Consider the following 14,037-nt stretch of genomic DNA (forward strand, 5'->3'; position numbering starts at 1 on the left):
ATAAGGGATGGTTTTCTAGACCAATATGTCGAGGAACCAACTAGGGGGGAGGCCATCTTAGACTGGGTGTTGTGTAATGAGAGAGGATTAATTAACAATCTCATTGTGCGAGGCCCCTTGGGGAAGAGTGACCATAATATGGTGGAATTCTGCATTTGGATGGAGAATGAAACAGTTAATTCAGAGACCATGGTCCAGAACTTAAAGAAGGGTAACTTTGAAGGTATGAGGCATGAATTGGCTAGGATAGATTGGCGAATGATACTTAAGGGGTTGACTGTGGATGGGCAATGGCAGACATTTAGAGACCGCATGGATGAACTACAACAATTGTACATTCCTATCTGGCGTAAAAATATAAAAGGGAAGGTGGCTCAACCGTGGCTATCAAGGGAAATCAGGGATAGTATTAAAGCCAAGGAAGTGGCAAACAAATTGGCCAGAAATAGCAGTGAACCCGGGGACTGGGAGAAATTTAGAACTCAGCAGAGGAGGACAAAGGGTTTGATTAGGGCAGGGAAAATGGAGTACGAGAAGAAGCTTGCAGGGAACATTAAGGCGGATTGCAAAAGTTTCTATAGATATGTAAAGAGAAAAAGGTTAGTAAAGACAAATGTAGGTCCCCTGCAGTCAGAATCAGGGGAAGTCATAATGGGGAACAAAGAAATGGCAGACCAATTGAACAAGTACTTTGGTTCGGTATTCACTAAGGAGGACACCAACAACCTTCCGGATATAAAAGGGGTCAGAGGGTCTAGTAAGGAGGAGGAACTGAGGGAAATCTTTATTAGTCGGGAAATTGTGTTGGGGAAATTGATGGGATTGAAGGCCGATAAATCCCCAGGGCCTGATGGACTGCATCCCAGAGTACTTAAGGAGGTGGCCTTGGAAATAGCGGATACATTGACAGTCATTTTCCAACATTCCATTGACTCTGGATCAGTTCCTATGGAGTGGAGGGTAGCCAATGTAACCCCACTTTTTAAAAAAGGAGGGAGAGAGAAAACAGGGAATTATAGACCGGTCAGCCTGACCTCAGTAGTGGGTAAAATGATGGAATCAATTATTAAGGATGTCATAGCAGCGCATTTGGAAAGAGGTGACATGATAGGTCCAAGTCAGCATGGATTTGTGAAAGGGAAATCATGCTTGACAAATCTTCTGGAATTTTTTGAGGATATTTCCAGTAAAGTGGACAAGGGAGAACCAGTTGATGTGTGGTATATTTGGACTTTCAGAAGGCTTTCGACAAGGTCCCACACAAGAGATTAATGTGCAAAGTTAAAGCACATGGGATTGGGGGTAGTGTGCTGACGTGGATTGAGAACTGGTTGTGAGACAGGAAGCAAAGAGTAGGAGTAAATGGGTACTTTTCAGAATGGCAGGCAGTGACTAGTGGGGTACCGCAAGGTTCTGTGCTGGGGCCCCAGCTGTTTACATTGTACATTAATGATTTAGACGAGGGGATTAAATGTAGTATCTCCAAATTTGCGGATGACACTAAGTTGGGTGGCAGTGTGAGCTGCGAGGAGGATGCTATGAGGCTGCAGAGTGACTTGGATAGGTTAGGTGAGTGGGCAAATGCATGGCAGATGAAGTATAATGTGGATAAATGTGAGGTTATCCACTTTGGTGGTAAAAACAGAGAGACAGACTATTATCTGAATGGTGACAGATTAGGAAAAGGGGAGGTGCAATGAGACCTGGGTGTCATGGTACATCAGTCATTGAAGGTTGGCATGCAGGTACAGCAGGCGGTTAAGAAAGCAAATGGCATGTTGGCCTTCATAGCGAGGGGATTTGAGTACAGGGGCAGGGAGGTGTTGCTACAGTTGTACAGGGCCTTGGTGAGGCCACACCTGGAGTATTGTGTATAGTTTTGGTCTCCTAACTTGAGGAAGGACATTCTTGCTATTGAGGGAGTGCAGTGAAGATTCACCAGACTGATTCCTGGGATGGTGGGACTGACATATCAAGAAAGACTGGATCAACTGGGCTTGTATTCACTGGAGTTCAGAAGAATGAGAGGGGACCTCATAGAAACATTTAAAATTCTGACGGGTTTAGACAGGTTAGATGCAGGAAGAATGTTCCCAATGTTGGGGAAGTCCAGAACCAGCGGTCACAGTCTAAGGATAAGGGGTAAGTCATTTAGGACCGAGATGAGGAGAAACTTCTTCACCCAGAGAGTGGTGAACCTGTGGAATTCTCTACCACAGAAAGTAGTTGAGGCCAATTCACTAAATATTTTCAAAAGGGAGTTAGATGAAGTCCTTGCTACTAGGGGATCAAGGGGTATGGCGAGAAAGCAGGAATGGGGTACTGAAGTTGCATGTTCAGCCATGAACTGATTGAATGGCGGTGCAGGCTAGAAGGGCCGAATGGCCTACTCCTGCACCTATTTTCTATGTTTCTATATTTCTATGTTTCCAGGGACTTAAGCACAAAAGTCTAGGCTGACACTCTAATGCAGTGTTGAAGGAGTGCTGTGCTGTATTTCGGGTGGGACATTAAACTGAGGCCCCATCTGCTCTCTCAGTGCCTTTTATGTCCACCTATTTTGAAGAAGAGCAGGGGCGTTATCCCTGCTGTCCTAGCCAATATTTATCCCTCAATCAGCATAACAAAAACAGTTTATCTGGTCATTGCTGTTTGTGGCAGCTTGCTGTGCACAAATTGGCTGCCGCATTTCCCACATTACAACAGTGCCTACAGTCCAAAAGTACTTAATTGTCTGTAAAGCATTTTGAGATGTCTGGTGGTCATGAAAGGCGCTATATAAATGCAAGTCTTTCTTTATAATTTTAAGACGAAGAAGTGATAGGATTGATATTTTGCAGTTTATGAATACTCCATAGAAAAAAATAGTTTCAACTTTTTTGTTGACTTAGTAACCTCAATCAAAACAAACTGGTCAGTTTACATCACCAGGGAAGCAACAACCTTCCCTGACCACACTATCCTACGCAATCCAATTAGTTTTAGAAACACTAATTGGCATATTGACCTTCATTTGAGCTCCATAACAAAATGCTGTGCAGAAAACCACCTTCCCAATAGAACTTGCCAGTTACTTCTTCTGAAAGTCTGCACTGAGAACAGACTGATAACCTCACTGCAAAGCCCATCTCCACTGACGATTCACAAGAGATTTATACAACACCCTCCACTGAAAGTTTGACTGCCCAGTCTCTTAGTTGTCTATTTAAACCTTTCTTTTTCTTCTTAGCTACAAGACAATTTGAGATGTTTTGGGGTCTGATTTTCCTCTGCTTTGCACCTGGTAAACATCCATTTCAGGGCCCAATCCAGAAACAAAGGAGCAGGGACCTGTTATGTCAGTCACCATCTTCGTTACATCGCACACACATTTGTGTGAGAATATTACGTAGGATATACGGCACAGAAACAGGTCATTCGGCCCAACCAGTCCATTCCCTATTGGATTTCTTGGTGACTATATTATATTGATGGCCTCTAGTTATGTTCTTCCCCACAAGTGGAAACATTATCTCTGTATTTACTCTATCAAAACCTGTCAGAATGTTAAAGCCCACGATTAGATCATCCCTAATAATATTAATGATGCAGGAGTGATGATAAAACTCCAACTTTGGCACATTTACAAAATAAATATTGTGCAATTTTTGAAACTTTTAAAAACAATACCCTGAAACGATGCACTTAACGCATGTCACATGGGCCTTAAAAAAAAAACATGCACTATTTTTTGGTGTATAATGTCATCAATCATTTAAAATGTTGTAAAAAAAAAATACCCTCTTACTTTGAGCAATACAATACAAAACAAGCTTTTTTTGACTTCAGAGAACACTGTCCAGTGTTTTTCCTGCAACATTTTCCCGGGTCTGCCTCAGGTGAAGAGCCACTGGGTCTCTACAGGGTGAGTAAACACCAGTTATATCACAGTGATAGTGAGCCTTATGAGTTGCGGCCAATCCCTTCATAGCACCTCTGGACAGGACGTTCCTGTAGACCAGCAATGAAGGGCAGCAGGGTCGGAGATCATTTGTCAGCTGTTTTTGACAGCGGCTGGAATCGGCTGAATCTGGCACCAGCTGTGAGAGGCAGGCAGCAGTGGTCAGAGAGAAGATAGAAGTCTGCCTACTTCTAATATCTCATTAGTTTAATTATTATTATATAAATGTTTGTTTCAGCATAACAGTGTACTAACTGAAAGGTTATAATTGGCTCCACTGATTGTAAAAGAAGAAAGACTTTCATTTTATATAGCGCCTTTCACGACCACCGGACGTCTCAAAGTGCTTTACAGCCGCTGAAATACTTTAAAAAAAAACTGTTGTAATGTGGTAGCCAATTCATACACAGCAAGCTCCCACAAACAGCAATGTGATAATGACCAGATAACCTGTTTTTGTTATGTTGATTGAGGGATAAACATTGGCCAGGACACCAGGGATAACTCCCCTGCTCTTCTTCCAAATAGTGCCATGGGATCGTTTACATCCACCTGAGAGAGCAGACAGGGCCTCGGTTTAATGTCTCATTTGAAAGACGGCACCTCCAACAATACAGCACTCTACTGGGTGTGTCAGTCTATATTAACATGCTCAAATCTCTGGAGTGGGACTTGAACCCACAACCTTCTGACTCAAGAGCTGAGTGTGCTACCCACTAAGCCACAGCTAACACTTACAGTGAGGTCTTGCAGCACTTTCCTATTCACTTGTTATTGCAGCTAGAATTGCTTTGGACCTGATGACAGTCTCTCAGAGTAATCTGCATTACAGAAAAATATAGGTTTTAAATTATAATTTTTCTACTAAACTGTTATGGGTTAGCATACGGTAACAGTATTGTATAATTACATAACATTTATTTCTGCTATAATATTCTTTTACAGTGTGCAGTGGAATAATTCTGATATCACTGCACTTCAAATCATGTGGGACAATGCCTCTTCTGTTCAAGTCAAGTTATGTGATTGTGCGAGCCAGCAGTGTATCACTGGTGCCGTGGCACTTATTCTGAGCCCGCCAAGAAAAACCGCAAAGTCATAAAGAAAGGTAATTAACGTTAACCCTTTATATACCAACATAACGGAGTGTGTTTCAAGGCAGCAACGTATCTTAGGACTGAAGCAACACTGAAAACATCATAAACTACTTTCAGTTTATCTCAGCTCCTTCATGTTGCTACTATATAACACCGTGCAAATTGCGTCTTACCCATGTTTAACACAATATTATAGGGAGGATTGTCCTCCGCCTGAAACTAGCCAGTTGCTGAGTGAAGAAGTGAGGACATTGCAAGAGGAAGGCCTCCCTCCAAATCCTCAGCCATAATGCTTGTCAGCTGAGATTTTCCTCCACCCCCATTACTACCAATGCATGTAAATGAAGATGAGAGGGCAGGACATAGGCCTTCCCTCCCTCTGCAATCACCAATGGAGAAGAAGGCCAGAAGGAAGGAGGTGGTAGGGGGCAGTGGTGGCGAGAGGCAAGCTGAATGATTTTCTGGCGCAAAAGATAGGCGATCTCCTTCCTGCCTTCTAACCCTTCAAACTGCCTGTTCTTTTTCAGTCGGGCTCATTCAAAGCCAATTTAAATTCAATGAATTAAGTAAATCTGGAATAAAAAGCTAATATAATTAATTGTGATCATGAAATGACCGGATTGTTGTAAAAGTCCATCTGGTTCATTTATGTCCTTCAGAGAAGGAAATCTGCTGCCCTTACCCGGTCTGGATGACATGTGACTCCGGACCCACAGCAATGTGGTTGACTCTTAATTGCCCTCTGAAATAGCCTAGCAAACCATTCAGTTGTGTTCAAGAAGGTGGCTCACCACCACCTTCTCGAGGGCTAATAGGGATGGGCAACAAATGCTGGCGTTGCCGGAGAAACTTTTTCACCCAGAGAGTGGTGAACCTGTGGAATTCTCTGCCACAGAAAGTTGTTGAGTCCAGTTCGTTGGATATATTCAAAAGGGAGTAAGATGTGGTCCTTACGGCTAAAGGGATCAGTGGGTATGGAGAGAAGGGTACTGAGGTTGAATGATCAGCCATGATCATATTGAATGGCAGTGCAGGCTCGAAGGGCCGAATGGCCTACTCCTGCACTTATTTTCTATGTTTCTATGTGATGCACACAAACCCACTTCCAAACACTCTGAAAAACTCAGAACCAGATATGACAATGTCTCCACCCTGTAGGCCTGCTTGAGGAAGGTATCCTGCACACACTTTAGGAATTTCATTCCCTTTTCTCCATTTACTCCTTTTCTGACCCAATCTTCTGTGACTGGTTGAGGCAGGTTCTTTTCTTCTCCTCTTAGATGGAATGGCCTTTTCCAAGGTGTAATGCACCTCAGTCTTCTTGGATACCTAGACTGCCCTTCATTGCATGCCACCTCTGATTCGACCCTTCCTCTTCCAGATAGAGAGGGGTGGCCAGCATCATACCTGTCGGCTCGATTTAGGCAGAACTCAATTACAACTCTCTCACTGGTGCCCACAGATGGCTCCAAGAAAATGTCAACAGTTGCAGTAGCAAAGCACAAGAACACCATGAAGCCAAGCAAACAATGACATTCCTGGATCATCGTGCAAGTTACTTGATGCAATTGCCAAATAGATTCCACTTTAAGGAACAGGAGTCAGTAAGGCTGATGGGGCTAACCATATGAGCTCCAGCAGCGTAGTTCAGGTGCTGAGATTGTATTATGGGATAAAGACCTTGGTAGCATTTGTTGTGAGGCCTTATTGAGCCTCGCCCACACCTAGTGCACAAACCCTTAGTATCACAGGAATTTCACATTATCGCATGCTCTGCACAATGGTTGCAGGCCACATTCTCAATACAACAACAATTTGTATTTATATAGCGCCTTTAACATAATAAAATATCACCAGGCGCTTCACAGGAGTGTTATAAGACAAAAGTAATTTGACACCGAGACACATAAGCAGAAATTAGGGCAAATAACTAAAAGCTTGGTCAAAGAAGTCGGTTTTAAGGAGCATCTTAAAGGAGGAAGGAGAGGTAGAGAGGTAGAGAGGCCGAGAGGTTTAGGGAGGGAATTCCAGAGCTTGGGGCCTAGGCAGCTGAAGGCATGGCCACCAATGGTTGAGCAATTAAAATCAGGGATGCTCAAGAGGGCAGAATTAAAGGAGCACTGATATCTCGGGGGGGGGTGGGGGGGGGGGGTGTTTGTGGGCTGGAGGAGATTGCAGAGCTAGGGAGGGGCGAGGCCATGGAGGAATTTGAAAACAAGGCTGAAAATTTTAAAACCAAGGCATTGCTTAACGGGGAGTCAATGTAGTTCAGCGAGCACAGGGGTGATTAGTGAACGTGACTTGGTGCGACTTAGGGCACAGGCAGCCAAATATATGTTACCCGATAATATGAGCCCCCTGCATCTGATATCCACCAATATGATTAGATACCCAGCATTGAATTCTCTGCTCCAATATTCCACAAAAAACCTACTAACTTGAAACCGGCAAACCTCAGAAGTGAATCAAACCTCTTATCACTAAACATATAGCACAAATAGGAGGCACTGTGAGGAGAAAGATGGTTATTTGGGAATAAACCAGCAAGTAATCTGGGTCTACAGCTTACGGTGTGATATACCTGTATTACCTGAGAGCTAGTAAGCTCAATATTACTTGGTGGTAATTTCCTAGTGAACTATTTCTCACATGATGTAGCTTATGTTTATGTTTAATGAGACTTGAAAAAATTGTGACTAAATTGCTCTCAATCCCTATCCTCTGTTCATTAGATTTATAATAGTTTGCAACAATGCAGGCATTAATTTGAAGAATGCACTTTAGGTGCATTTAAACTGCAAGTTTACCAGTGCTAAATTTGCAGTCTAAATCCAGTGTCTGGAGCGAAGTGGGGTGAGCTTCTCTGGAGATAGTAGTCTTACACCGCTTTAGTTTGCCACTGGGTGGAGCTTAAATTCAGCGCAGCATCAAACCTACTTACAAAGAGCTCGGGGGATCCACTGGACCCCTCAGCAGGGTTGAAACTTACCTTACCCCAACTGAAATATTTAGAGAGAAGAGGTTCTCCCCTCCCTGCTCTCTAAATATTCTAATTTCTAGCTGGAGAGTGTGTTGCGCAAGTGTATATTCCGGCATGAGCATGCGTATCTCCTAAAGTGTTCCATTTAGGCAGAACCAAGCAATGTTAAACAGGCTCTGCCTGGCTGGACTGCAAGTATCAATTTAAGATTCATTAAAGATTTTATTTAGAACCATGGAAGTTTACAGCACAGAAGGAGATGCTGCAGCCCCATTGTGTGTTTAATTCCTCTGCTGGAACATCCAAAGCTAATTCTACTGCCCTGCTCTCTCCTCAAAGCTCTCTGCTTCAAATATTTATGCATTTTTTCATAAAAGATGCAATAGTTTCCACCGCAACTACTCCCCGTGGCAAAGCATTACTTGCTCCAACAACCTAATGTGTAAAGAAACTTCTTCCAGTCTCTCTCCTCACTCTCTTTAGCAATACTTTTAAATGGATTGCCCCTCCTCACTGACTCCCCAGCCAGAGGATAAAGAAGGAAAGGAAGAAATACTACCTTTCAGTACGTAGGTAATGTCTCTTTTTGAAAATGACGTGGCTCAGTCATTCTAATTCACTTGAAATAAGCATCCATACCTTCATTAACTCGACTATTATGATGACATCCAAAGTCGCTACTTAAAACCCACTTCTTTGACCCAGCATTTGGTTACCTTTCGTAATCTCTATTTCTTTGATTTAGCATCCATTTCTGAGAAGAGCCATGGGATTGAGTTTTACGTTACCTGTGCTATATAAATGCAAGTTGTCGTGGAAGCATTGAAAGCAAAACTTGGAAGTAGAGTGAACAGTGAGGAGGATAGTGACAGACTTCAAGAAGACATGGCTGGTGGAATGGGTGGACACGTGGCAGATGAAATTTGACGCAGGAAAGTGTGAAGTGATACATTTTAGTAGAACGAATGAGGAAAGACAATATAAACTAAAGGGTACAATTCTAAAAGGGGTGCATGAACAGAGAGACCTGGGGGTATATGCGCATAAGTTGTTGAATGTGGCAGGGCAGGTTGAGAAAGTGGTTAAAAAAGTGTACGGACTCCTGGGCTTCATGAACAGAGGCATAGAGTACAAACTCTATGCACCAACGTTAGCGTCCTCGACCAGGCCAACATCCCCAGCATTGAAGCACTGACCACACTTGATCAACTCTGCTGGGCACGCCACATAGTTTGCATGCCAGACACAAGACTCCCAAAGCAAGCGCTGTACTCGGAACTCCTTCACGGCAAGTGAACCAAAGGTGGGCAGCGGAAATGTTACAAGGACATCCTCAAAGCCGCCTAGATAAAGTGCAACATCCCCACCGACACCTGGGAGTCCCTGGCCAAAGACTGCCCCAAGTGGAGGAAGTGAATCCGGGAGGGCGCTGAGCACCTCGAGTCTCATCGCCGAGAGCATGCAGAAATCAAGCGCAGGCAGCAGAAGGAGCGTGCGGCAAACCAGTCCCACCCTCCCTTTCCTTCAACAACTATCTGTCCCACCTGTGACAGAGACTGTGGTTCTCGTATTGGACTATAAGGACTTATGTTAAGAGTGGAAGCAAGTTTTCCTCGATTCCGGGGGACTGCCTATGATGATGATGAGAGTACAAAAGTGAGGAAGTTATAATGAACTATTATAAAACACTGGTTCGGCTTCAACTGGAGTATTGTGTCCAATTCTGGGCATCGCACTTTAGGAAGGATGTGAAGATCTTAGAAAGGGTGCAGAAAAGATTTACAATAATGGTTCCTGTGATGAGGGACTTCAGTTACGTAGTTAGACTGGAGAAGCTGGGATTATTCTCCTTAGAGCAGAGAAAGTTGAGAGGAGATTTGATAGAGGAATTCAAAATCATGAGGGGCCTAGACTGAGTAGATAGAAAGACAGTGTTCCCATTGGCTGGCGGGTCGAGAACCAAAGGATACAGATTTAAGGTGATTGGCAGAACAACCAAAGGCGACACGAGGAAAAATGTTTTCACGCAGTGAGTGGTTAGGATCTGGACTGCACTGCCTGAAAGGGTACTGGAGGCAGATTCAGTCACAGCTTTCAAAAGGGAGTTGGATAAGTAGCTGAAGGAAAAATATTTGCAGAGCTACGGGGAAGGGGCAGGGGAGTGGGACTAGCTGAAGGGTTCTTGCCGAGAGCCATCACAGGCTCGACGGGCCGAATGCTGTAACCGTTCTATGATTCTATGATTCAAAGCCTGAGCTTGTGCTGAGGAGGTACCCTCGGAGTTATAAGGTGTGAGGCCACAGTCTGGAAATGGGGAATAGAATTAGGAGGTTATGGGGATAGAATGCAAGATGCAGAAAGAATGAAGATGGAGATGATAGCATAAAGCACAGAAAATACAGAACATAACTGATAACAGAGTTAGCGAAGGTAGGAAGGCATGGAATGAGCAACAACCCGACAGCCCATCAAGCCCTTCCTTCCACAGACCATGTACAACCTAGCAGAGCTTCCCCACTTACTTATCCACATGGGGAAATGTCCTGCCAAATCTCTCCTTCACACCCAAATCTTACAAAACTGCACGATATCCATGGACACTTACACTTGCATTAATCAGCCCCATAGAGAAACAAATTGGGAGGGGGAGGGGACAAGAAGAGTTAGATTTAAAAAAAGATGTACTTATTTTATTAAAGGAAGAGAAGAGCTATCCAAGAGCTATGCCTCCACTCTGGCACCAGTCCAGCTTGTTGACATCTAGTCAGGGACATTGTCTGGGCACCAATGGGCTGTTTCAAGAAAGGCAACAGAAGGCTGCAATCGGAATTAAAATTCACTTGGTGAAGCCCATACCGAAACGGGTTAGTACTTTTCCTGCATTACTAACAGATTCACCCACTGCAACCCTCTGCAAAAACATTTGTAAAAACAGAAAACTGACAATTTTGCACAATAATGATGGTGCAATTAACAATTTCGTGTATCTCGGTGATGGGCACTAAAATTCCGTTAAGTTTTGGAGTAATTTAGGGGTGGGGTGGAAAATCGTGGTGCAATGATCTGTTTCACTTTAACTTGTTATAGTACTCTGGGCAAACATCTCCACGTCAGATGCCGTTTATTCTCTTCATCAACCTTGCTTTACTTCACTGGTTTGAGCGAGATTTAAAAAAAGTTGCTCTGTAATTTCAAACAGATGGGATTTTTTCCCCCTTCAATGATTCACAGCTCCAGACTAGTTATATTCAGGGTGAACTTTCCCTGTCCCCGCATTGAGATGTACAGTTCTATCTCTGATACTGAGTGGAGCGGGGTTTTTTTTTGTTGTCGGTTGGTTGGTTGGTCTGTTTCTTTTGCTAAGTTTCACTTTTCTGGCGGAGATATGGACTGAGACCGCCGGGCGGCTCAGCGGCTCCTGAATGAATGAAACTGACACGATAGTGACAAACGGCTTCTCGGGAAAAGCCAGCCTGCGGGTTAAAGCCAACAGATCTCCAACTTTCAAACAAGTCAACCCACACAACACAACAGCGACATTTCACAACCCCCTTGAACGCCTTAACTGCAAGTTTTAAAGGCATTGCAGAGAGAATCCGGGACCGTAAACACAATTCAAAAATCACAACACAAAAATCGCTCCATTTGAAGAAATGTTCCAGACACTTTAAAGACTGTCACATAACAGCCACGGATTTATTGCCTTCCCACCTCCCTGCTTTGAAGAATTCCGGCGCTGACACCTCGGATGCCACCCGTGTGTCTTTTTTTTACAGATCGGGCAAAACTTGGCCTCGCCGCCACCGAAAAGTTGCACAAATTTGACTTTAAAAGGGCAGTCAATTGAGGTTTAGAACAGCGCCTACTGCGACAAGCGGCTCGTTAGAGGAAGCAAAGTATCACTGCAATGGTTTAGCCATTAACAGTGAGAATATTCATATTGGGCAGTGTGGCGCTACACGCGGCCACACAGACATCTAGAGGGCATTCATTGCGGGCAAGGGTGGCACAGTATTTTTGCAGGTACCTTCAGTGTCGCCTCAATCCAACTTTCAACTGGGTGTAGTATTCATTCAAAGCCTTAAGGAATTCATTACAATTTTTAGAGCGTGGAAGACATAATCAGTGTGTGTGTGTGTATATATATATATATATTAACATACATATATACACACATAGACATATATAAACACACATACATAGAATGCACCGCCTGAAAGCATGGTGGAGGCAGATTCAATTTTGGCTTTCAAAGGGAGTTGGATAAGTACCTGAGGGAAAAGCAGATTGTAGGGCTCCGGGGAAAGGGCGGGGGAGTGGGACTAGCTGAGGTGTTCTTGCTGAGAGCCGGCATGGGCTCGATGGGCTGAATGGCCTCCTTCTGTGCTGTAACCATTCTGTGATACATACACACACTCATTTATTTACACACACACATATTTATTTACACGTACACATGTATACACACACACACACATATGCCTATACCCACATATACATAGACATATACCCGCACATACACACACACACACATATATATATATTTATTTACACACATATATACACATACACACATATATGAAACAGAAAGTTATGCCAGAAAGCAAGCGATTGAGCGATAACTTACCGGGGAGGATTAGTGTCAGTAGCAGGTACGGGAGCACTTGTGTCAGGCGGTGTGAAGACATCGTTTCCATGTATTAGTAGTTGTCCGAATTCACCCCAAACTGAAGAGATACTGTCGGTGTAACAGAACCGAGGCGCTCGGCTCAAAAGACAAAACTGTGTCTTGTACTGAAAGTCCCGCCGACCTGTGCTCCACTATAGCATCGGGGGGGGGGGGGGGGGGAGGGAAAAGAGAGAATGATAAGATTTGTTGCTTTCTCTTGCCTCTGTCCTGCACACAAGAAGAGCGGTGGTAGTCTTGAGTCCAGCGGTGTCTTGTCTATTTCGCTCCTCAGTTTCCAGCCCTCGCGGCGCAGTAAACGAGCGGGCGAACTCGATCAGATAAAACTGTGCAGAAGTCTTTTCTCTTTAAAAAAAAAGTTTCCAAGAAACCAAGGGGGTGAAAAACGGCCTCTGCTTTGTTTGCAAGTCCCCTTAGATCTGAGGCAGCGCATCCAGAGAGGCTGGGAGCCGTATGAGGGTTTGCTCCGTGACTTGCTGCAGTTATTACTCTACTCAGCTGCTTTGAGTTTGTGTGTGTGTCTCTCTCTCTCTCTGATGGGAGGCCTCTCCGTTCCCAAGCACAGCAGCACTGGCTGAGGGTCAGGAGGTGGAGATCTTGCCTCTTCAGCACTGCATCAAAGGGATGGGTTTATGACGATCATTCCTGTGGCACAGGGAGAGGGAGTCCTTTTAAAAAAAAATAGAAGTAATCTCCCTCAAGGTCACAATGAAACCTTTAAAAATAGATATATTTTAACGGTCTAAATCTTAAACTTTACGAAGTAAAGTCACAATCCTCCCCCCCCCCCCGAATGTCCCCTTTAATCCCCGATTCATTGGGTATCTTCGCAAAGCAAGTTCTCCCCTTCCCTCCAACTTTTGTTGGCGATAGGCACTCGGTTGCAAGTCACCGCCTTAAACCTGCTACTTTCCCTTAATACATACAGAATCAAACAACCTTTCATCCCGTATACATACGCATATCGGTGTATCACTATTATTTAAAAGATAATAAAATGTTTGTTTAATTCAATCCATGTTACAATCCCGATTACCAATATGAACATAAAAGACTAGATGGCAGCAGTGGGCAAGTTATCTCTGAGATTGGGGCCAATTCCAAACCAGATTGCTAGGATTCGAGGCACAGCTGTACTGCCACTTTCATGTGGAAGCGCACCCGTAACTGCGTGTCACTGAAGCAAAAGTTTGAATATAACATAGAAAGATAGAAAATAGGTGCAGGAGTAGGCCATTCGGCCCTTCGAGCCTGCACCACCATTCAATATGATCATGGCTGAGCATGCAACTTCAGTAGCCCATTCCTGCTTTCTCTCCATACCCCTTGATCC

General features: G+C 44.0%; 1 protein-coding gene across 1 annotated transcript in view; it reads right to left on the reverse strand.

Moving 5' to 3' along the window:
- The window catches only part of LOC139260472 (protein APCDD1), a 36,273-nt gene extending 23,009 nt beyond the window's left edge, over nt 1–13,264 (reverse strand). Inside the window, exon 1 of the mRNA XM_070877016.1 lies at nt 12,645–13,264. Within this exon, the coding sequence (XP_070733117.1) occupies nt 12,645–12,714 (70 nt within the window). The 5' untranslated portion in view covers nt 12,715–13,264. The remainder of the gene's footprint in view (nt 1–12,644) is intronic.
- Between the last annotated feature and the right edge of the window lie 773 nt (nt 13,265–14,037).

Source organism: Pristiophorus japonicus, chromosome 1, assembly GCF_044704955.1.
Source record: "Pristiophorus japonicus isolate sPriJap1 chromosome 1, sPriJap1.hap1, whole genome shotgun sequence".
Taxonomy (NCBI): domain Eukaryota; kingdom Metazoa; phylum Chordata; class Chondrichthyes; family Pristiophoridae; genus Pristiophorus; species Pristiophorus japonicus.